The sequence below is a fragment of the Aquarana catesbeiana genome, linkage group LG09, assembly GCF_042186555.1.
Source record: "Aquarana catesbeiana isolate 2022-GZ linkage group LG09, ASM4218655v1, whole genome shotgun sequence".
Lineage (NCBI taxonomy): Eukaryota > Metazoa > Chordata > Amphibia > Anura > Ranidae > Aquarana > Aquarana catesbeiana.
The window spans coordinates 245,073,400-245,098,478 of NC_133332.1; the positions used below are offsets into that span (position 1 = coordinate 245,073,400).

Here is a 25,079-nt window from a genome sequence, read left to right on the forward strand (position 1 = left end):
AAGAGCACCTGTCATTTCAGATCCCTCATGGCAGCGCCTGTTAGTGGGCATCCACTCACCTGCTGCCGTCACATCCCTCACCTTGTTGTGTCACTGCCGCATCACCAGCCATCCCATTAAATTAAATGGGACTGTCGGTGAGCCAACAGCGGGTCAGAGGAGGAGCCGCTGCAGGACAGAGATGACAGCTGCCCTTTAAAAATTATGATTTAAATCGAGTTGATTTAAATCAAGCCTTTTTACTAGTGATTTAAATTGTGATTTTATCAAATCCACCCTGCTACTGGGGTATCCACAACTGCTGGAAAGTTCAGACTGGCCGGTACCTCAGACCGGTATCATGAGTTCCTCATAATTTAGCGTAATACTTTCCTTTCTACATGCTATCCCATGCATACTGACTTCTGAGTAAGAGGCGAGCCTCTTAGATCTAACATAGCATTTTTAGATGGTCTACTCCCACGCCCTCTTTCCTTTAGAAGACGACAAGAGTCATGATGTATACATATCATTTATTACAGATTTTCCTTTATACTGTTCTTTCTGAACCACACCTTATATGTTCATAAGGTAAATGGTAATTCAGTATGTTTATGTCAGTATGTATCCTTAATTGTTGCAAAGACTAATACCCATGTATATAGCCAACTACTGTCTATCGATATAACGGCTATTGTTGAAGTTGCATACTTTAAAAATCTGAATAAAAATCATTGAAAATGAAATCCACCCTGCTGAGGACTAATAAGTTGTAAACCGCTGGTCGTTTAAAAAATGTTTTACCCTGCAAGGTAAAGGCATATTGTACTAGTATGCATCACATCACGCAGAGAAGTCAGATCTGAGGGCCGCTTCCATCTTCACCCGTCTTGCTTCTGGGTTCGTGGACTCCAGCTCCGTGACTGTCCGGAGCCACGATAACATTACTACCACAGCGACTTGGTTCTCTCCAGACAGTAGAGTTTATTGGATCCCAAAATAGGTGACAAAGTTCAACAGAGTACTTGCAAAATAATATAATGATCAGAAGCCTCCAGAGGCCCCAGTTTTCCTGTCATATTCTAGCAATCATATAGACACACCACCCATCTAACATACAGTATATGTCCACACTATATTATGCACCTAAGTGGTTTCCATGCATGCAGTAAAGTAAATTATATCCTAAATCCTTCCTGGTGAGAAGTAAAAACGTCCCTATATATATACACAGTTTAATATCAGTAACTAAAGCTGGAGGGGTTTCTGTCGGGCTGACTAAACCCTTTTGATCTTGTGGTTAAACAAGGTGAAAAGAACCCTACCTGTAGTCTTTGAAAATAACAATTAAGCCACTATAGTGTTTACAACCCTTGTTGCCTACGACATTTTTCTCATTACAGTTACCGTTTGCCTTTTGAATAGAATCATAGGAAGAGTCTGCCAATTCTATTAGTCTTGATGACTTCCCTTTTAATGTGTAAATGGACTGCTACTTGTCTATGCCTGTACATTCAAAAACACACCCATATTATATACACACACTGTATGTCTGTATATTACACATACAAAATACGTACAAAATACATATTCTACAACACTGACCATCAATATTAGTACGTTTTCTACTGACATATAATGTAAAGGATGATGTCTTCACTGGTGGGCAGAGATGGTCCAAATAAGGGGTCAGCACCGATTTAGATACACCAAATGTAAAAGAGCCCTTCCCCATGGACCACAAATGTAAGAGGTCCCCCCTTATCCATGAGCCCTAAATGTAAGGGGGCACTTCTTCATTGACCACAATTGTAAGAGAGCCCAACTCCATTGACCACAAGTGTAAGGGGACCTTTCTTCATGGACAACAAATTAAGGGGGAACCATCTTCATGGACAACAAATTAAAGGGAACCCTTCTCCATGAACTACAAATGTAAGGGAGAGCTCCTTCCCAGGACACAATCCTAAGGTGGTCTTTCTCCATAGACCACAAATGTAAGGGGACCCCTTCTCCATGGACCACACTTGTAAAGGGGACCCTTCTCCATGGACCACACTTGTAAAGGGGACCCTTCTCCATGGACCACACTTGTAAAGGGGACCCTTCTCCATGGACCACACTTGTAAAGGGGACCCTTCTCCATGGACCACACTTGTAAAGGGGACCCTTCTCCATGGACCACACTTGTAAGGGGACCCTTCTCTATGGCGCACAAATGTAGGGGTACCCTTCTCCATGGAGAACAATTGTAAAGGGACCCTTCTTCATGGACCATAAATGTAAGGGCCCTCTTCTCCACAGACCACAAATGTAAGGGAGTCTTTTCCAACTAACCATCATTGTAAGGGGATCCTTCATTAGGACCGTAAATATATGAAGGAGCCTCCCCATGCACAAACATAGGAGGGACCTTTTCCACGGACTACAAAATGTAAAAGGCCCTTCTCCATTGATTACAAAATGTAAGGGTGTTCCTCTTCACTGGAAGTCCAAGCAACAGGTTCACTAAGGAGCCTGCATACAGTTCAATTCAAGGTTTTGATATTTTAATTGTTTCTGGTAAAGGAAAAAAAAGGGATAATCTGTATGGACAGTCTCAACAATTCCAATTGATTTTCTTGAAAAAAAGTTAAAAAGGAAGTGATTAGACAGAACAACTGTTTCTGATTTTAATTCTAATTTATTTTTCTTATTTATTTAATGGATTCAAATTTTTACTTTTTTTTTAATTCAATTATTTTTTAATGAATTAAATAATTTCATGAATTAATTTTAATCTTTGCAAGCACGTAAGTAAAAAAAAAAATCAAATCAAAATAAAAAAATAAATAAAATGATCATTTAACTGTATTTTGGACTGAATTGAGATCTGTGCTGCTGTCTCTGATAGCATCCACTGGCTCAGGCTTGCATCCTCTCCCGGTTGAAGATACTGGTCTCCTAATAAACAAGTGCCAGGACCCTAGGCTTGCACAAAATCCTTCTCTCACATTCACCTTTAATAAAAAAGGTTGTGGCAATGGTGGCACAGGCTTTTTTAGGGCACTTGGGAACACCCATCACAATCAAGTGATTAGGCTTCCAGGAAAACTCAGCCAGGGTTGTGGGGAAACAACAGAGAAATCACTGGACTGGGTTCTCTATTGTCTGTGGTTATCTCAAGGCAATGGTGAATGCACCTTGTATACATTTCAAGCTCTATATTTTATTCATAGTTTTAAGGAAAGATCAGCTACTGCATTAAAAGTTAATGTTACCGCTAATGTTACAGCTGTGAGGTCTTCCAGGAATTTCCTAGTCACCAGTAAGCAGTGTGTCTGATAGAGGAGTGCAAAAATGAAACAATATCCCTGTAACACCTCCACATGATCTAGTGCTGATGAAAGGTGTTTAAGAAATTCTGGTGCCTTAGCCTGTTTAGGGGAACATTCTACCAATCATCATGCATGATGCTGCTTTGGAAATTCAGCAGCTGAAATCTAAATCTCACTGGTCCACCATCCCCATCTCAGCTATAAAGAAGGTCTAGTGTCAGGCTGATCAAGTTAAAAAAGACAAAAACAAAAAAACACTATAACAGAGCCTCACCGTCACTTCCTGATAGGACTCCATGCCATTTAGCACCACCTGGATGACCTGCCGCCGGAGCCGGACACTCTGTTCAGTACGGTAGTCAGAGTTCGTAAGGTAGAATAAGGCGGCGCTTCCTGTCACCTGAATTGTTTTATCATACTTGTGACATTTGAGGGCAGCAATTACCAGCTGTGAAAAGGGAGCAAGAGAGAATGTAGATTTTATACAGTTGATGGAGAATTGTACTCATAATAGCATATTAGCTCTTTAATCATACTCGGGGACACAAACAGCTTGGTGAATACAACCTATTACCTATGCCTTTTCATTCCCTGTGGTTTGAGAGCTGTGTCATCACAGGCCCAGGTCAGTGTGAGCATTGCTTTGTTTAGATTCAGCCAGCATCTGCACTGAAAAAGTGTGTAGAGCAGCATGTTTCAGACCAGGACTGAGAGGAAGGAAAGCATCAGAGATCACTCTAGACCACGTATGTCAAAAACAAGGCCTGTGGGCCGAATCTAGCCCACCAGGCCTTGCCATGTGGCCCTCCCACCCAGTTTTGCAGCCAGAAGGTGGCAGAGCTCCATTCGCATTCCAGAGTGTGAGAGTCAAAACTGATATCCCTGCAAGTTGAGGCAGAGCTACTTACACAAAGAGGTATAAGAGAACCAAATACTCAGGTAGTAGTAAATCATCATTTAGGACTAAATAAATTAAAGTGTCAGCTGAACAAAGGGGAAGTGTACACTTACTTCCTGTGACCAATATCACTGCAAGAGGGTGTGAGAGGATGTCTTTGCAACAGGGATACAGAGAGCAATGGAAACCTTTTTCAATAACAAGGGCAAGGGTTATAACCTCAGGATTTCACTGCTATCTGTGTGCACATTTCGGAGATTGCGCCCCACTTTTTGTCCCACAATCATATCTCGCCTGAACAGGAAGTAAGGGAAGATCTCCCCAAAAGAGACACAAGCAACAATTTTCAGTAATAGGACTGCGGAAGAGGTCAAAAACCTTACAGCTTTAAATTGATAAAAGGCATGATTGGTCCTTGCAACCTGGGGGCTCTGGCGAGTGCATTTAGAATATTTGCACGTGGTGGACACTTGATGTATTTGAAGAAGAGCATGATTATTGTTTTAGCATACAGCACGGTAGATGGCCATAAAGACGGTCATTATTTCACAGGGAACTGGGTTGTTTTTTTGTTTTTTTTGGGGATTTTTGGTTTCTTCATTTTTTGATCCACAGCATTGATAGGGCGACAATTTTATAATTGTTTTCGCGTTTATGGAACTTATTGACACATAGGCACGTATTTTTGATAGGTTTTTTAATTTATGAATCCTATATTCTAAGGCTCACTTTGATAATATTACTACAATAATAATATTATTACAAGACATGTTGATATGAAATGTATAAGATTTTATAATTGGTTTATTAATCAATGTTTAAAATAATTTTTGGGAGCACATATTAAGGTATATTTTATTGCCTTTGATAATAACAGAGCCTGACTTTACCATATATACCGTATTTATCGGCGTATAACACGCACTTTTTTCCCCTTAAAATCAGGGGAAAGTCGCAGGTGCGTGTTATACGCCGATCCCCTGAGCTGCACAACTCAAAAATCGCCGACCGCGATTTGAAAATGGCGCCGCCGGCGCCGAAATACACAGAGCCGGTCCTCGGCTCTTTCCGGCGGCTCTCGTTCATTTTTGGCTCCACTCGTAGTCCCGAGCGGAGCTATCCGAACCTACTCGGCTAGGTTCGGATAGCTCCGCTCGGGACTACGAGTGGAGCCGAAAGTGAACGAGAGCCGCCGGAAAGAGCCGAGGACCGGCTCTGTGTATTTCGGCGCCGGCGGCGCCATTTTCAAATCGCGGTCGGCGATTTTGAAGACAGGGGATCGAAGGCTGCACTGGGCAAGGCTGCACTGGGGGAGGCTGCACTGGGGGAGGCTGCACTGGGGAAGGCTGCACTGGGGAAGGCTGCACTGGGGGAGGCTGCACTGGGGAAGGCTGCACTGGGGAAGGCTGCACTGGGGGAGGCTGCACTGGGGGAGGCTGCACTGGGGGAGGCTGCACTGGGGGAGGCTGCACTGGGGGAGGCTGCACTGACAAGGCTGCACTGACAAGGCTGCACTGACAAGGCTGCACTGACAAGGCTGCACTGACAAGGCTGCACTGGGGAAGGCTGCACTGACAAGGCTGCACTGAGAAGGCTGCACTGAGAAGGCTGCAATGATGGGCATTTAAATGAAAGTTTTTTTTCCTTCAACTTCCCTTCTAAAAGTTTTTTTTCCTTAAAATTCCCTCCTAAATTGGGGTGCGTGTTATACGCCGGTGCGTGTTATACGCCGATAAATACGGTAAATATCCTTCGTGTGATTCACACTTAAAGGGGCAGCAGTTATTTATAGAACCATTATAGGTTGGCGCCTTCTTTATATAGAATATCAATTTTCAGTAGTTTACTAAACCCTACAATGCAAATCCTACAAAAGTAGTAAATATAAGCTGTGGTTACCTGCAGGGCTCTCAGTGGCTGGTTGCATCTTTCAATACGAGCAATATCGAACAGCAGATTTATGGCACGAGAGGTGATCTCAGGACGATGCTCCGTGTAAGCTTCTATGGCATTGAGAACTTGCTCCTCATTTTTATCTCCACTCACCTATATGAAAAGGAAACTCATTACAGTATACACTCCTTGTTGATCAGAATGGTAAACTACCTGCAGAGCTGGGGCCTCACCTTGTAAGCTGGGATGTGAGTCAGGCGACAGAGAGAAGTTTCAAAGAGGCCCAAGAACTGCAAAGGTTTCTTCAAAGAGCGGAATGGAGTGATACTGCTCTTGCTGGGGTCAGTGCTATGTAGAAAAATAAGAATTAAACAACATTCTTTAATATTTAGTAGGCTGCATTAAAGGGTCTGTGTATGTGAAACTGATAACTCAGCATTTACATAGCTGCAGAACAGTTAAAGCATTCTTTCAGTGACAGGAGGGCCTCTAAACTGTTGTCCACAGGGTTTTTAAAGGTTGGGATATCCTCAACTGGAAACAATAAAACATTTTTGGGGCAGGAAGTAGCCAGATCCATCACCAGAACTTTCCACTTCTTGTGATAGACCTCCTCAATAACTAGATCCATCACCAGAACTTTACACTTCTTGTGGCAGACCTCCTCAATAACTAGATCCATCACCAGAACTTTCCACTTCTTGTGATAGACCTCCTCAATAACTAGATCCATCACCAGAACTTTCCACTTCTTGTGGCAGACCTCCTCAATAACTAGATCCGTCACCAGAACGTTCCACTTCTTGTAGTAGACCTCCTCAACAGGGCACTGCTGAGGGGGAGAATACAATGTCAGGCTGCAACCAGTTCTCATACAGAACACCCTGTACTAGTGGGTGGACCAGAAAAGTCCTCATAGGCTTTTTTGGATTTGGATAGAGAACCCATACTGGTGACTTTAGGCCCTCATAAAATAGGTAGCTCTGATTTCAAACAAGTGTGTACTGCATCTACCAAAACCATAATGGTTTCCTTCAGTTTGGGAGATATTATAACTGACTGACCTTCCTGACCTGACCTGATTTTTCCTCTACTTCTTCCTTCCATCTTCCTCCTCTTTCTCATTGGGGAGTAAGGCTTCAACAGATGAACTGGTGTGGTTCGAAACTTCCCTGGACCTGTAGAGCACCATGCAGCTAACTAAACCTCACTGTACTACTGTACCAAGGATGAGTTTACCATGTCTTCATGCAACAGGGTCCAGTCCCTGAGGCTACTGCTCCCAGTAGAGGGAGGTTGTACTTCACCCAAGGACATTAGCAAAAAACTGAGGATTGCTGGGAGAGGGACAGGTCATATGGGCTGTCCCACAATTCTGTTTGCCACTGTTCAATCACCTGATGGTGGCTGCATATAACCCTGGATCTGTGATTAAAGGAGCCTGTGTCCTGTACTGTACCATTAGGAAAATTTAAACAATCTCTGTAGAATCTCCTTTAGATTTTCTAAAATTAGGAAATTAGGTGTGGTCTTCTGCTGCTGTAGCCCATCTGCTTCATGGTTCAATGTACATTTGTAACATGTTACACCCTGAATATGGGTGTAACATGCAACATGTTACAAAAGGTGAACTTCTCTTTTAACCTTGTCTAAACTGCTATATTTCCGTTCACCAAATGCAATATATAAAATGTGCTCTGCTAAGCATTAGCTTAACTACACGGTGGAGCAAAAGCTGATGGGATTTTTCCATTTTACTACAAATCTACTTTTATAAGCAGGAATATTTCCAAGACAGTCCTATTCTCTATGCTGCCCATACCTTGCAGGGCCCAACTCATCATCCATCTTAGAAATAGCACAGTTCTCCAACATCATGTGACCAGAGATGTCTAAAGATACAAGCTCTTCAAGATTTTGAACAAATAGGCTTAGCACCTTGCGAGTGAGTTTGAACTTGTAATAGCTGGATAGTCGATCACGGGAAATATCCAGGTGCCTGAAATACAAATCATCATATACAGAAATAAAGGATTTGCTTTGGTAACATGAATTAAACACAAATGTGACCTCAACTATAAAGGTGAATCTGGGTAGGGTGTTATACGGGTATCAACAGCTCCACTGTGAGGACTCAGATTTGTGAACTTCTAAACACTTTCCCTAGATAGACAATACACGTCTGTCTACACCAAGAGAGGTACAGTGGCAATAACAGATTCTGGGGAATCCCTTGCAATAACGGCTGATACTCCAATTGGGCTTTGGCCAATGCCAAGCTGACAATGGAGTTTTCAAGCACCAAGCACGGTCACTTGTCTTACTTAGGTAGGCCATAGATTATGCGATTTTCTTTCCTGCAACCTGCCAATTCCCCCATCAACAATGACTGTTCCCTCCCATGGTGCTATTGCGTTCTCCCATCGGGGGGACATGGGGAGCCGTCCCGGCCAGCAGTGTTAATTTAGTCGACTAAAATACCATTAAGGCCTCATGCACACAGGATGTTAAAATAATGTTATGAAAACACCAGTATCTTTGCAGTGATTTTTTTTTACTTTTTTTAGCTTTTTTCAACGTTTTTGCAATAGCGGTTTTTAGTGTTAGCGTTTTTTGGCATTTTTTTTTTCCCAACATTTTTTTTTTTTTTTCAATGGATCAAAAACATTAAAAAACATTGGCGAGTGACATTTTTGAGCGTTTTTGAGCGTTTATCAGCGTTAGAGCGTTTTTACAGCTGAAAAACGTCTCTCAGAACCCACTGGTCCTGGGTTTTTTTTACAGCTTACAAAACGCCTATGCCATTTGCAGCTCAAAATCGCCTAGGTGGGCATGAAGCCATAGACTAACATAGACAGGCCTTTTTAAGCTGCAAAAAACGCTCAAAAAAGCGGCTGTAAAAACGTCCGTGTGCATGAGGCCTTAAACTAAAACAACTGAGATGACTAAAATACGACTAAAACCTAAATGGAATTTTAGTCAAAAGACTAAAATGGGACTAAAACTAAAATGCCATTTTAGTCAAAAGACTAATGCCCCGTACACACGGTCGGACATTGATCGGACATTCCAACAACAAAATCCTAGGATTTTTTCGACGGATGTTGGCTCAAACTTGTCTTGCATACACACGGTCACACAAAGTTGTTGGAAAATCTGATCATTCTGAACGCGGTGACGTAAAACTCGTACGTCGGGACTATAAACAGGGCAGTAGCCAATAGCTTTCATCTCTATTTATTCTGAGCATGCGTGGCACTTTGTGCGTCGGATTTGTGTACACACGATCGGAAATTCTGACAACGGATTTTGATGTCGGAAAATTTTATAGCCTGCTCTCAAACTTTGTGTGTCGTAAAATCCGATGGAAAATGTGTGATGGAGCCCACACACGGTCGGAATTTCCGACAACAAGGTCCTATCACACATTTTCCGTCGGAAAATCCGACCGTGTGTACGGGGCATAAGACTTAAACTAAATTGAAATTTGACTTCAAAATTAACACTGGTCTGTAGTGCTTGTTCATACCTCAATGCCATAAATAATAACATATTAAAATTTTTCACTCCAGCAGTATATGAGTTTGGAAATTGTACAGAAATGTTAACTAATGCAATACAATTTAATTACACACCCATTAGATTTTAGATGACTAAATCGAGTTTTATCGAATAAAATGTACTGGAGATTTAGTCGACTAAATACGACTAAAACAAAAACAATTGCAGAAGACTAAAATGGGACTAAAATGCCATTTTAGTCCTAAGACCAAGACTAAAACTAAATCAAAATTTGCTGCCAAAATTAACACTGCCTGCCAGTAGTACACAATGAATTTTGCAAGCGGATATAGACACTGACAATGATGGCATGCTGAAAATCCGACATGCTGGTTGTACCCAAAGTCGATCTATGAATCGACTCTCGGTTGGTTCAGCAGGGACCTGAACCATTTATGGCCAATCTAATAGACAGGCGTGCTTTGTAGGAAGAGGAATAGGCAGAAGAAAGTATATATTCAGGCACCACAGGTCCATCAGGTGGTGGGAAAAATACAGGTAGCTGGCTTTAACAATAGTATAGTGGTATATAAACCATGTAAAAACTGAGGGTAAACTGAAATAGATATAGTTTAGTGAATTGCTTAAAAAAATAAAAATAAAACACACACACACACACACACACACACACACACACACACACAGCACCATGGACAGTACCAGCAATGACTAAAGAGTGTTCTGTGTGCTGGTGGCTGTCATTTTAGATAGCAAATTTTCACAAAAGGATTTGGGGCATAGAGAACATCAGTCTGTCAGCCACAATGATTGGCAAATGGTCCAAATAGCGTAAGGATTGTCTAAAACCTGCCAGCTTTTTCTTTGTTTGTGCCCCTTGGAGAGGTCCCCCCACTACCCCCACCACACACACACACACACACACTTTCCTTTCCAGAGACCAAGAGAGGTGATCTCTGCAGGGACACAGACAGAAATAAACAACTAACAAGGACAAAAAAAAAAAGTTTGGGCTTTGAGAAGAGGCTTACCGGAGTTTATGCAATTGCACAAGGACTCGTATATGCTCCTCAGACAGGTCCATGTTGTACAAGACAAGAGACACCATTGTGTCCTTCCACTGAGTCAGAAAGCTGATGTCATTCATCTGAATTCCTGACAGATTCAAAGCCTTTAAACAGATCAGCGGACGCACCATCATTTCCACATCTACGCCTTTGGTGATACAACCGAGATTGAGAAAGCGGAGATGATGGAATCCCTGAAAACTAAAGTCCCGTGACAGGATCTGACGACTGGGGTTCACCAGGCAGTCGGTATCATTGTATCGGCCCAGGTTCTCCTCTTCGAAGAAGATGTTGCTGCAGCCAAAAAGGCTGAGGGACACCAGAGTGGATTTAAAGTGGGACAGGGTCTGCAGGCTCTTAGCTGTTAGCCTCTCACAGTTTGTAAGATACAGTTCTACAAGGTCCTAGGGAAGAGAACACCACCATTACAATTAGAAGACACATAGTTTATTGCTTTTATGTAATGCATGTCTGAAATTGCACATTAATGAAAAATTAAATTAAATAAGTTATCGATAGTTTCATAATTGGTAAGGTTGAATAAAAACTCCAGCCCATCTAGTTCAACCTGTGTGGGTGTGTGTATGTCTGTCCGTATAATTTCCCATATCCCTGTATTTTGTGTTCAGGAAGATGCCCAACTAAGAGTTTTTTGAAATGAGTGACACTTCCTGCTGAAACCACAGACTGTGGAAGAGAGTTCCACACCCTTACTACTCTAGCAGTAAAAATAGGATTTTTATAACAGCTTACCTGTAAAATCCTTTTCTTTGAAGTACCTCACGGGACACAGAGCCATAGTAGTTACTATGTGGGTTATAGGCCACCTTCAGGTGATGGACACTGGCACGCCCTAAGACAAAAAGTGCACTCCCTATATAACTCCTCCCACTACTGTGAATACCTCAGTTTTCTAGCCAAGCAATACACGTGTATACCAAAGAAGGGAGGGACCTCTGTGTCCCGTGATGTACTTCAAAGAAAAGGATTTTACAGGTAAGCTGTTATAAAAATATTATTTTCTTATCGTACATCATGGGACACAGAGCCATAGTAGTTACTATGTGGGATGTCCCATAGCAATGGCAACTGAAGGGAGGGAGACACAACAAAAAAGTAGGGCATTAAGAGACTTGATGACTCATACTGCAGCCTGTAGTACACTATGCCCAAGGGCAATATCCTCATGACTTTTTACATCGATTTGATAGAATCTGGTAAAATGTATGGACTGAAGACCAAGTTGCGGCATTGCAGATCTGAGCCATGGAGGCCTGGTGATGCACTGCCCAAGAAGCACTAACAGCCCTGGTGGAGTGCGCTTTAACATGAAAAGGAGGAATCTTCCTCTTTAGACCGTAAGCTTGAACAATCACTTGACGAATCCAGTTGGAAATAGTAGATTTTGATGCTGCCTGTCCTCTTTTAGGACCTTCTGGCAATACAAACAAAACATCTGTTTTGCGAATCTGAGCAGTCACCTTTAAATAGGCCTTGACCGCTGTCACTACATCAAGGGAATGTAGGGACTTCTGTTCCCTAGATCGAGGTTCTGGGAAAAAAGAAGGCAGAACAATATCCTGGTTTAAATGAAAACCTGTCACTACCTTTAGTAGGAATTCAGGACGAGGCCGCAATACCACCTTATCCTTATGAATAATCAAATACGGCTCTTTACTAGAAAGAGCCGCCAATTCCGATACCCTTCTGGCAGAGGATATGGCAACCAAAAAAATTATCTCTCTCATCAAAAGAACCAAGGGAATATCCCGTATAGGCTCAAAAGGCTGTTTCTGTAAAGCCGATAAGATTAAATTCAAATCCTAAGGGTTCAGGGGTGTCCTGACGGGAGGATTCATCCGTGTTACCCCCTGAATAAAGTTACGAACCAGAGAGTGAGAAGCAAGAGGCCGTTGAAACAATAAATGATAAGGCAGAGACCTGGCCCTTGATAGTACTCAAGGCAAGCTTCATTTCCAGTCCCATCTGCAGGAATTCAAGGATCCTACCTATGACATATTTTCTGGGGGTGCCAACCCCTGGATCCACACCAGGAGACCTATGCATTCCAGACTCTATAGTACATAACTCTGGAGGCCGGCTTCCTAGCATTAACCAAAGTAGACACTACTGAAGGAGATAACCCACGGTCCTTTAGAATGTGGGTTTCAATAGCCAAACCATTAAATTTAGCGTTTGTAAGGTAGGATGGAATACCTTGCGCGAGAAGGTCTGGCCACAGCGGCAGGGTCCAAGGGTCCCCTACCGCCATCTTTATGATCTCGGCAAACCAAGATCTTCTCGGCCACACTTGGGCCACCAGAATCACCTCTTTCCCTTCCTGCTTGATCCTGCGAAGAAGGCGCAGAAGCAGCAGAACTGGAGGAGACGCATATATCAGTGCAAATTGATCCCATGGAAAGACCAAGGCGTCTGTTCCGCATGCCAGCGGATCCCTTCTCCTTGACACAAAGTTGTGGATTTTGTTGTTGAATCTGGACGCGAACAGATCCACATCCGGAACACACCATCTTTGACATATCGACAGAAAGATGTCGGGGTGAAGGGACCATTCTCCCGGAAACAACTGTTGGCAACTCAAGTCCGCCTGCCAATTTTCTATCCCTGGAATGAAAATCACCGATAGGCAAGGAATGTTGCTTTCTGCCCAAGATAGAACATGACTCACTTCCTTTTGGGCTGCACGACATCTCAAGACCCCTTGGTGATTGATGTAAGCCACAGCCATGGCACTGTTGGATTGAATCCTGACAGGACAATTTCGTAATCTGAGCGTCCAGGCCTCTAGAGCCAGACGTACCGCCCGAATTTCTAGAATATTGATGGGTAAGGTCCTTTCTGACTTGGACCACTTCCCCTGGACAGAAGCCTGTTCCAGGACTGCTCCCCAGCCTAGAAGGCTGGCATCCGTTGTTACCACTTTCCAGGATACTGGTAGAAAGGATTTTCCCTGTTGAAGGTTGCTGTATATCAACCACCAACTAAGGCTCTGACGCACCTCGGGGGATAAGTGCATTGGAAAGTCCAAAGCCTTGATCTTCTTGTTCCAGGTCAACAGAATACTGTTTTGCAGCAGTCTTGAATGAAACTGCACATAAGGAACGGCCTCGAAGGAGGCCACCATCTTTCCTAACAATTTCATGCACAGTCGAATGGAAGGATTTCTCTTTGTTTTGACAAGTCGAATCAGTTCCTTTATGGAGCTGATCCTTCCCTGGGGTAAGAATACCTTCTTTTGAACGGTATCTATGATCAGCCCCAAGTACTGTAATCTCATTGACGGTTTTAAGGAGGATTTTTCTAGGTTGAGAATCCAGCCTAGGAATTCTAGGTAGCTAACGGCTGAGATTAAACTTTGGTTTAGACAGGTGACTGACTAATCTACTAAAAGCAGATCGTCTAGGTAGGCTTGAATTGTTATACCCTGAGCCCTTAACCTGGCTAAAGGAGGAGCCAGGATCTTCATGAACACTTGCGGTGCGGTGGCTAGACCAAACGGCAGAGCCACAAACTGAAAATGACAATTCTCTACCTCGAAGTGTAGAAACTTCTGATGAGCGGGAAAAATTGGCACATGGAGATAGGCATCCTTGATATCGATCGATGCCAAAAATTCTCTTCCTTGTAGAATGAAGACAACTGATCGGATTGACTCCATGTGAAAGGAATGGATATTCAAGTGCCGGTTTAGATCCTTGAGATCTAAAATGAGTCTTACCTCCCCGTTTGGTTTTGGTACCGTGAAGAGGTTTGAATAAAACCCTGACCCCTGCTCTTCTGTGGGAACCTCTGATATCACTTTCTGAGACAAGAGATGATGCAGAGCCAGAAAGAGAGATTTTCTTTTCCCTGGATCTCTGGGAACATTTGATTTTAAAAAACGGGGTTGACGGGAATTCTCGGAATTCTAGTTTGTAACCTAGAGAAATTGAGGAAGCCACCCATCTGTCCTGACAATGTTCCTGCCAGATCTTTGAAAATTGTAGAAGCCTTCCCCCCACCCGAGCAAACAGGGGCGCTCCTTCATAAGGAGGCTTTAGTATTTTGCTTAGCGGGCTTCCTGCCCCAAGTCCTATTTTGGCCCTGGGACTGCCCCTGAGGTCTTTCCCTTGAACCCGACGGTGGAGGCCGTCGAGAATGTCTGGAGGCGGATGCTCCTGGCACTGGAGAAGATGCACGTTTAAAAAGGAAAAATGTTTAAACTTCTTCTTTACCGGTAAAAGAGAACTTTTCCCATTAGAAATTCTTTGGATATACTTATCCAGATCGTTGCCAAACAACTGTTCACCATGAAATGGGAAACCGGCCAAGAGCTTTTTACATGGTGCTTCGGCTGACCAATTCTTCAACCATAGGACTCTGCGCATATGTACCAGCCCTAGCATAAGCCATGAGGCTTGAATAATAGAATCAATCATAGCATCCACTGTGAAACACAGTGCCTCTGATATGCCAGCCAATTGCTGGGCCTGCTTTTTAAAAAGAAATTCCAACTTTTAATCTGTTGGATCTTTCAACATTTGCGCATTGTCTACAGGACAAGTGAGGTTTTTATTTACCGAGAATATAGCAGCATCCATTGCTGGAATCCCCCATTTCTTATAGAATTCCTCCTTCATAGGATAAAGGCATCCACAGATTGGGGAGGCTTTAGTAATCCCAAACCAGAGGTGGGCTCAGCAATAGACTGCGCTACAGGCAGTAAAAAAGTTGAGCGAACCAACTTAGTAAGGGAGTGTACCAACCAGTCTCTCTTGGTAATGGTAGAAGAAAAAAACCTCCTGAGTAATAAATATAGGGGCTGAAGTGTCCAGAGCTGCTGCAACACCAGTCCCCCCTGATGGCTCAGTCTGACCGTCGCATCACTCTCAGAGGAGGATGTCATTTTTTTAGACATGGATTTAGGTTGCCGTAAAACAATCAATCCTTTAGAACCCTTTGAGGTGTTCCTTGTCCCCCTTCCGCTCATAGCCTGATGCACAAAGCAGAGGCACTACCAGAAGGAATGCATACACTGCTAGGTCTATAGTCCAGCACAATTGTTGCTATTAATGCCCAGACCAGAAGATGGCCAGAAGAGACACTTTGAATGGATCCGGTCAGCATGGCTAGCCCCAGCAAGGATTGCTCCAGTGGAGCTCAGCACAGCACATCTTTACTCGTGACCAACACCTTAGACACTGGCAAAAAAACTGAGGTACTCCCAGTAGTGGGAGGGGTTACATAGGGAGTGCACTTTTTGTCTTAGGGCATGCCAGTGTCAATCACCTGAAGGTGGCCTATAACCCACATAGTAACTATGATGTCTCTGCGTGCCGTGATGTACAATAAGAAAAACCCTCTACGCTATTTAAGGTTGAACCGTTTCTCATCCGACTTCACTGAGTGGCCACATGTCTTCCTGAGTGACCTAAGACTGAATTATTTCCTCCCAATGTTGGAATCACATGTCTAAATCAGGTCCCATCCCTTTTCTCGTGAAGCATCAGTAGTCCGCGGACCACCGGTTGATGACTGCTGCTCTATATCACAGCCAAAACAGGTAAGGATGTAAAGAACAAAGCTGAGGTTTATGTGCTAATCTTCTGACAAGCTAAAAGAGTTGATCAGGCTTTGGTAACAACTTGCATTAAACAGATACTTTTGTATTTCTTCTCAGTCTTTTCGTGGAAGTGGACTTTTAAACATTGTAACTAATCGCAAGTGGGAGACCTCCAAAGAATTATCTGTCAGTGGTGTGAAAAGAAGCCAGGTTCTGCCATGCAGACGTTTCATTACAGGCCACCTTCCAATCGATACTCCAGGAATAATCTTTTTGCAGATTTCCCCAAGTGCAGTTCAAACTGTCCCAATACTGGGTTGGTTTGTGAGAGAATAAGAGAAGAGAATACAAACACCAAGCTTCTTCTTGGGGCCATCAGGAGAGCGGGTCTCAGAGAAAGCCATGCATGTGCATGCAATGCCCTGTAATTATCTGGACGTCTCTCACTCAAAAGATAACAATGTTTATACTGTACTTTCAAACCGTCCAACTGTTCTATGCACCATACATCTAACGATCATACACATCTACACTATCTATTTTCCTCTGATCAGGCTTTCTGTCCAGACCGATCAAAATAATTTCATTATAATCAAATGGTTTTGTGTAAAATTGAACAATGACATAATAAGGGGTCTATTTGGAAACATAGAAAAGTAACGGCAGAAAAAAAAGACCAAGTGGTCCACTAAGTTTGCCCGTTTATTTTAATTTATACATGTTTTTTGTTAACTTTTTAGTCTGAGAATTGAACGTCCTCTTTTTGAAGTGGCGTCAGTACATTGAAACGCCACTACGTTCGTGTTTGTTGCTGAAAAAGTCCTGCCGTGTGTATGCTTAATTAGTTTACGGCCAACGCCCTTTGTACAAAAATCCATGGGAAAGTTTGTACAAAGTCCGATCATGCGTATGAGGCTTAAGATTAGTTTTAAACTTTCCTCCTGCTAGTTTGAGGTCATGTCCTCGTGTTATTGGTCTTGGTTTTTAGATTGAAAATGCTGCCCTCTTGCACCTTATTTACCCCCTTGATGTATTTAAAGTCGTTGTAAAGACTGAAGGTTTATTACCTTCATGCAATCAATGCATGAAGGTAAACAACCTTCTGTGTGCAGCATCCTCCTCAGCCCACCCCCTGAATACTTACCTGAGCCCGATCTCGATTCAGTGAGATGAGAGCAATGGCTCATCCGGGTCTATCCCTTCATCTTGGCTAAGACACAGCAGCAGGAGCCAATCACAGCCAGTGAGGAGTGATCGGGGGGGGGGGGGGGGTCGAGACACACTTTGTGTGTCTTATGGACACACAGAAGCGGCTCAGGAGTCAGCTCACATGAGTGCCCCCATTGCAAGAGGCTTGCAATGGGGGCACTCATCAAGGGGGAGGGGCCAGGAGCACTGGCACGGGACCCGAGGAGGATCGGGCCACTCTGGTTTGTTATTTATTTTTTTTTTTTTAAAGTGAACCTTTAATATCACTTTAAATGTTTCTATCACATCTCCTCTTTTCCTTCTTTTCTCCAGACTGTACATATTAAGTTCCTGAAGTCTCTCCCGGTTTTATCCCCCGGACCCTTCACCATTTTTGTCACCCTTCTCTGGACTTGTTCTATATTATCAATATCTTTCTGTGAGGTCTCCAGAACTGGACACAGTATTCTAAATGAGATCTCACTAAAGATCTATACAGGGGAATAAGAACCTTCTGCTTGTGTGACCCCTCTAGCGATGCATTTTAGAATTCCATTTGCTTTTAGAAAACATTTGTTGCACAAATGGTAGAACCATTCATGCAAGCTGAATGAAATGTCACTGTATGTGATCACACATATTTGTAGATGCGACAGATGGACATACCCTGCCTAGCAGATATTTTACTTTTTTATTTGAAGGCAATACACTTGTTCATACTACAGATAAACACATTAATTAAGTTACTTCTTATGCATTTACAATAAACATTGTGTCCTTTATCGAGTTTCAACCTTTTAACATACCATAAGTCTTTGTCGGGTATTTAATGTGCTTGGTCTAAATCTTTTTTTTTTTCAAATCTTTTATTTAGTCAAAGGGCATGGTCCGAGGACACACAACATTGTATGAACACTTTGGCATATAATACAACACTACATATAGTAATCGGTTTAATTTTTTTAATTACGATCTAAGCCTCTCTCCATTATCTGTCATCTGGTAAGTACTGTAGTAGATGTCTATCTGCTACCGGTGTATTTTAACAGATACTCTGCTGCAGTTCTCACAGATAAGACACCGCGCCACATTATTATGCAAGGATACCATCGACAACAAGCAACACTAAATACACCGGTCGTAGATCAGATGACAAGCGTTCTACTATAACACAAGCTGTAAACAAATCTGTTTGAACGAGTATCACATAGCCAAAAGGCACTTCGGTGATCTGACTTGACACTTTGTACTAGCTGGTAAATGAGGAGAAAGATCAACTCAATGCAGGGAATGTATTAAGGTAAAAAATGTTTAGGCTTTACAACCACTTTAAAGTGCAAGAAAAAAAAAAAGAAGCAGAGCTGTTGCCAATGGCAACCAGTCTGAAGTTGAGGAGATGCATAAAAAACTGGTTTTATATCAGCTAAAATTAAAGCGTATGTAAACCCTAAACTTCTATTTTTTTTCCTATTGGGTCTGTTAAAGGGGTTGTAAACGCTTTTTTTTTTTTTAAATAACAAACATGTTATTCTTACTTCCACTGTGCAGTTCATTTTACACAGAGTGGCCCCGATCTACCTATTCTGGGGTCCCCGAGCAGCGCTGGTGGCTCCTCCTCGCATCGAGTGCCCACGTTTGAGAAGGCTCTTCCTTAAGGTCGACACCCATGCGGGCACGCTCCTGAGTCCTGCTTTTGTGTCCATTTACACAGAATGCAGGACTCGGCCCCGCCCCCAAGAGCCTGCGTCATTGGATTTGTTTGACAGCAGCGGAGCCAATGGCTGCGCTGCTATCAATCTATCCAATCAGGACACGAGACACCAGCTAGAGCACTACAGAAGATTTTTCATCTTAATGCATAGAATGCATTACGGTGAAAAACCATGAGGGTTTACAACCCCTTTAAATATATATCAGTGAAAGCACTTTATTATATCTGTTCAAGAAGTGCAAAAATACTTATTGCTAATGTCAGACATTCAGAGCTGTCCTGTGACTTGTGCACAACACTAAGTTCAAATTATTTCAACTTACCTCCCCTCGTAACCTCCATTCCTCAAATTCTGGTTTACTGTGTGTCGCCCCTACTCACCTACACTCAATGGGGGACAGAGCCTTCTCCTGCTATGCTCCAAAACTCTGGAATTCACTTCCTAAGAATGTCAGAGAGTCATCTTCTCTAAACTCATTCACATCAAATAAAATCTAAAGAGTTTTTATTTAGACAAGCTTTCACTTAATTGTCCCTTTTTTCCCTTATGTTATGTTATCCTGTGTATTCCTTCTGTTTTCCTTGTAAAGGGCTTTGAGAAGCCACCTTTAAAGGCACTATATAAAATAAAGATGATTATTATTATTAGGTTTACCTTTTGGAACATGTTATACCCATATTGCAGCAGTCCCCGCAACCCCAGATCCTCCATTGTGACAGTGAGCAAGGGATCTTTTCCCCACACTCGCTGTCACAATAAAAATAAAAATTTAAAAACCGTTACCGTGTGGGGCTCCGCCCACCCAGCTACATCATTCATTCACAGAGTTCTGTGAATGTGAGGACTACAAGTACTGTCAAGCCTTTGTGGCAGTAGGCTGGTAGTTCTCAAAGAACTACCAGGGCGTTGTTGAGCGCTCTAGGTAGTTCATTGATGCTTCCTTTGATTGTGGAACTGCCTGCCCATACAAGGTACAAGCAGACAGCTTACACTGACAGTCTGCAAGAGCCCTGCATTGCACACGTGATCTGCTGATCTTACAAAGGTGAACTTATCCTTTAACCCTCAATGTCCTGATCTTGGAACTACAGAATGATTACCCTTTATGTTGTGGAAATGTAGGAGTGGGAGGGTCTCCATTAGTTTAGCAAAAGAAAATTGGGCAGGGTTGACAGCACTTAATCCACACAACTGTTGAGTGTTGTCATCTCACAACAGGGCAAAGGAGTGCATTTTAAGAACAGGATTGTTTCTGTACCTGCAGGGTTTATTGGGATAATGCACGGGAAATGTGCATAGATTGTGGAGATGTTTTTTTTTCCTCCCTGATATACATTTTATGGATCTAGGTGGTTGAAACCGCCAAGAGACATCTAACCACTTGAATTGGGTGCCCCTGTCACTGAGAGGGGTGCTTGCATCCGGACGTAGCTGGCTTTGAAGTCCAGGGCTTGTAAAGAAATGGGATGCTGGGCTTGCTCTGTTTGCCAGTGTCCAATCACATGAAGGTAACAAGATACAACCCAGTCATCCATGATTATGCCTGTTTACTGTACGATCAAGAAAACGAGTTTTAGGCAATACCTGTTGAAACATTTTTTGGCTATAGAAACACTTTAAGGACATTATTATTTAATATACAGCCCATTTAAATATTTATCTGCCTTCATGTTTGCTCTAAATGAGAAGGAAGAGAATCCTGAGCTATCCTTACTCTATCATTCATGATATCCAAACAAATGTTAATCATCCCTCCAGTGGGGAAGCCTTCTCTAACCTCATTGAGGTAAGTCTGCACTTTTGCTCAGCTCCAGCTTTAGTTATTTGGTAAAAGGGTCCAAAAAGCTTGATTACTCGTTCAGTGATGGTGAAGCAGATCAATGGTCACCCATACTGAATGCCTCCCTGACGTAGTCCCTTGTCCCTTTAAACCACTGTTTTAAGGACTGCAGCCAACAGGATTTGGGCTGCAAATGCATTGTGCATTGAATATACATTTGGACAAATCTAAGATCATTTAGAATTGATTGCAGGTGCATTTGACATCCTAATGACTCCTGTTCCATGCTTACTTGTTTACAGATGGCTTCTAGGTCTTGATCCTGGACAATGTCTTCCCTTAAATGTAGCCGGGTGAGTCTTGTGCTCTGTGGCTCTGAGAACAAGGTAAAAAAGCTTTCATGTGGCTCAAAACCACTGTCTGCATTCACCAACTCGATGTACCTGGAACAGAAAAGGCCTAGATCATAACATGTACACCCTGTCACAATGCATCTATACTGACTGTTGCACTATAAAAACTGAGACTTCAAAAAGTGGAGATACTGCCCTTAGCACCACATATTAGATATGTTTTGGGGCATATTAGATTGTTATTAGGGGCAGCATCTCATAATCTAGGACTACTTCAGATTACAGTATTAATACATGTTATTGCAGTTAACCTCTTACCGCCCAAGGTACGTCACATGACGTCCTTAACTTTGCGGGCGTATATCTGAACGATGGGTACAGCTACAGGCATCATTCAGATATTGTCTTCTTCAGCCGGCGATTCCCTACACCATAAGAATGATCATAGTGGCTGTTCCGCTTAATCGTTCTTACAGGCGGCAAGAGGGGACGCCCCCCCACTCCGGTGCTTCTACCGACTCACCGCTTCCATCGGTGAATCGGAGAATGGATCCGCCGGCCCCGGATGGTGACCATAGAGATTTCTGGCGGACCAGATGGTCGCCAGAACCTCTATGATCGTTCGGAGGCGGGGCGCAATGTTATGACGTCACGCCCGGCCTCTGTATTCAAACAAATGGCGCCGCCTCGGCTGGGAAGCCGAGATCGTTTTATTTATTTATTTATTTTTTTATTTCAGGCTTTCCAGCCTAGAGGTGAGATGTGGGGTCTAATTGACCTCATATCGCACTGTAAAGAGGACCGATCGTGCCATAGTCCGATTACAAGGGATGTTTACATTCCTTGTTATAAGAATAAAAGTGATCCAATTTTTTTTTTTTTTTTAAAGTGTCAAACTAAAAAAATGAAAGTAAAATTAACAATAGAAAAAAAATTTAAAGCGCCCCTGTCCCCATGTGCTCGCACGTAGAAACGAACACATGTGTAAGTCCAGCCCACATATGAAAACGGTGTTCAAACCACACATGTGAGGTATCGCCGCAAACGTTGGAGTGAGAGCAATAATTCTAGCCCTAGACCTCCTCTGTAACTCAAAACATGTAACTAGTAAAAAATGTTAAAGCATCGCCTATGGGGATTTTTAAGTACCGAAGTTTGGCGCCATTACACGAGCGTGTGCAATTTTGAAGCGTGACATGTTAGGTATCTATTTACTCGGCGTAACTTCATCTTTTCCATTATGCAAAAAAAATGGACTAACTTTAATGATTTGGCATTAAACTGTTTTTTTCCAAAAAAAAAAACATGTTCGAAAAATTGTTGCGTAAATACCGCGCAATATAAAAAAGTTGCAACGACCGCCATTGTATTCTCTCGGGTCTCTGCTAAAAAAACATATATAATGTTTGGGGGTTCAATGTAATTTTCTAGCAAAAAAAAAATGATGAATTTTACATGTAGGAGAGAAATGGCCTGAGTGGGAAGTAGTTAAAGTGATTGTAAAGGCTTGTTTTTTTTTTATAACAACAAACATGTTGTACTTACCTCTTCTTTTGCACAGAGTAGCCCAGATCCTCCTCTTCTAGGGTCCCTCTTTGCTGCTCCTAGCCCCTCCCTTAAATGCCCCTTCAGCCAGCAGCTTGCTACATGGGGGAACCCAAGCCGAGTCAGAGTGTATCCATTCATTCATTTAGACCCAGAGCCCCAATCTGGCCCCACCCCCTCTCTCCCCTGATTGGATGACTGGATTTGATTGACAGCCGTGGGAGCCAATGGCGCCACTGCTCTGTCTCAGCCAATCAGAAGGAGTGTTCGGGATGGCTGAGGGGATCGTGGACATCGCTGGAGAGAGAATGGGCTCAGGTAGGTAATTGGGGGGTGCTGGGAGGGATGCTACACACAGAAGGTTTTTTAATCTTAATGCATAGAATGCATTAAGATAAAAAACCTTCTGCCTTTACAACTCCTTTAAACTGAGCAGCTACGAGGCCCATGCACTTTTCCTCTATAAAATGCCAACGCTTTAAAAAGACTGTGCTATACCATAAAATTGTGTCATTTGATTAACCCGGGGGAACATCACAGACCCGACCGTGGGACAATTCTGATATATTAGATTTTCATACTCTGTCATGTATATTTGATTGATTTTATTAGTTATAATACAATTATTCATTTAAAATGTTTTTTTTTTTAATATGTAGCTTTAATTTTTGGAGAAGTTTTCTTGTTTGATTTGAAAGAGATCATCCCAATGAACAATGCAGAAAGGACATGCATGGATCATTAGCTGGATCTACCTGGTGGGCCAAGTCCTTCGACAAGTAGAAGAACTTTGCAGTAGGTGTCACAGGCCCCAAGGAAGCCGATCTGTGCCCTGAGCTCGGGGCTGATAACTGACATGCTATCCAGGTTGCTGCCTTTGGTTTTTATAAAATCCTGACAGTTCCTTTATTATAGGATAATTTTTGTGAGAGTCCATTATGGTGCTAAGTAGGGGAGCACCGAATGGAAATTTTGGTGACGAAACCCGAAAATGCAGGATGCACTTTGCCGAAAATGACAGTTTTTTTAAAAAAATTTAAAAATATTTATATTTTTATATATAATTGTATAGTATTTTTAATGAATATCATCAATTTGAATTAATATGAATTTATTGTTGGCCATCATTGGCCCCTTTAGTGCAAGAAAAGCTCAATAAAAATGCAGGTCTCTAACCATCTCTTGTATCATGTCTGCAATCTCTTACTTAAACTTAAACAGACTGCTAATAGTATTAGCAAAATTTCCATTTGGTGCACCTCTAGCAGACATGATACAGGAGAAGTCAGAGACTGCAGACATGATAAAAGAGATCAATGTAGCCTCGCCAGTGCGTGTCAGATGCAGCCTCGCCAGTGCGTGTCAGGCAGCCTCGCCAGTGTGTGTGGGATGCAGCCTCACCAGTGTGTGTGGGATGCAGCCTCACCAGTGCGTGTGGGATGCAGCCTCTAACCAGTGCCTGTGGGATGCAGCCTCTAACCAGTGCCTGTGGGATGCAGCCTCTAACCAGTGCCTGTGGGATGCAGCCTCTAACCAGTGCCTGTGGGATGCAGCCTCTAACCAGTGCCTGTGGGATGCAGCCTCTAACCAGTGCCTGTGGGATGCAGCCTCTAACCAGTGCCTGTGGGATGCAGCCTCTAACCAGTGCCTGTGGGATGCAGCCTCTAACCAGTGCCTGTGGGATGCAGCCTCTAACCAGTGCCTGTGGGATGCAGCCTCTAACCAGTGCCTGTGGATGCAGCCTGCCTGTGCCCATAAGATGCAGCCTCTAACCAGTGCCTGTGGATGCAGCCTGCCAGTGCCCATAAGATGCAGCCTCTAACCAGTGCCTGGGGATGCAGCCTGCCTGTGCCCATAAGATGCAGCCTCTCACCAGTGCCTGTCAGATGCAGCCTGCCTGTGGCTGGATCAGAGCGGCGATCTCTCGCTATGTCACGGAGCTGGATTTGAATTGCCCGGGCCACAGTAATAATGTCCTGCCTCCTGTGATTACGTCACACTGATTCAATGTCCCAGCATTGGATCAGTGTGCTGTCTATCACAGGAGGCGGGACATTGTTACTGTGGCCCAGGAAATTCAACTCCCTGACACAGGAACATTGCCGCTCTGCCGGGAGAGGAGGAGAGAGGGGAGAACAGGACTGGGAGGACTGGACCTTGAGCCGCCAGGTTGACACCCAGCAATGAGTGGCACCCGGCAGCGTGGCCACCGCTACTGCGCATGTCCAATTATCGGCACTTGTTTTCTTTCAGCAATATGCTGAA

At 43.1% G+C, this 25,079-nt stretch overlaps 1 protein-coding gene across 2 annotated transcripts in view; it reads right to left on the minus strand.

Moving 5' to 3' along the window:
• The window catches only part of ZER1 (zyg-11 related cell cycle regulator), an 86,930-nt gene that overhangs the window by 26,232 nt on the left and 35,619 nt on the right, over positions 1 to 25,079 (minus strand). For both annotated transcript variants that reach the window (XM_073600087.1, XM_073600088.1), the window contains exons 3-8: positions 21,209 to 21,359; positions 10,638 to 11,077; positions 7,910 to 8,086; positions 6,321 to 6,435; positions 6,094 to 6,240; positions 3,571 to 3,744 (exon numbers count right to left, since the gene is read on the minus strand). In XM_073600087.1, coding sequence (XP_073456188.1) covers positions 3,571 to 3,744; positions 6,094 to 6,240; positions 6,321 to 6,435; positions 7,910 to 8,086; positions 10,638 to 11,077; positions 21,209 to 21,359 — 1,204 coding nt within the window. The remainder of the gene's footprint in view (positions 1 to 3,570; positions 3,745 to 6,093; positions 6,241 to 6,320; positions 6,436 to 7,909; positions 8,087 to 10,637; positions 11,078 to 21,208; positions 21,360 to 25,079) is intronic.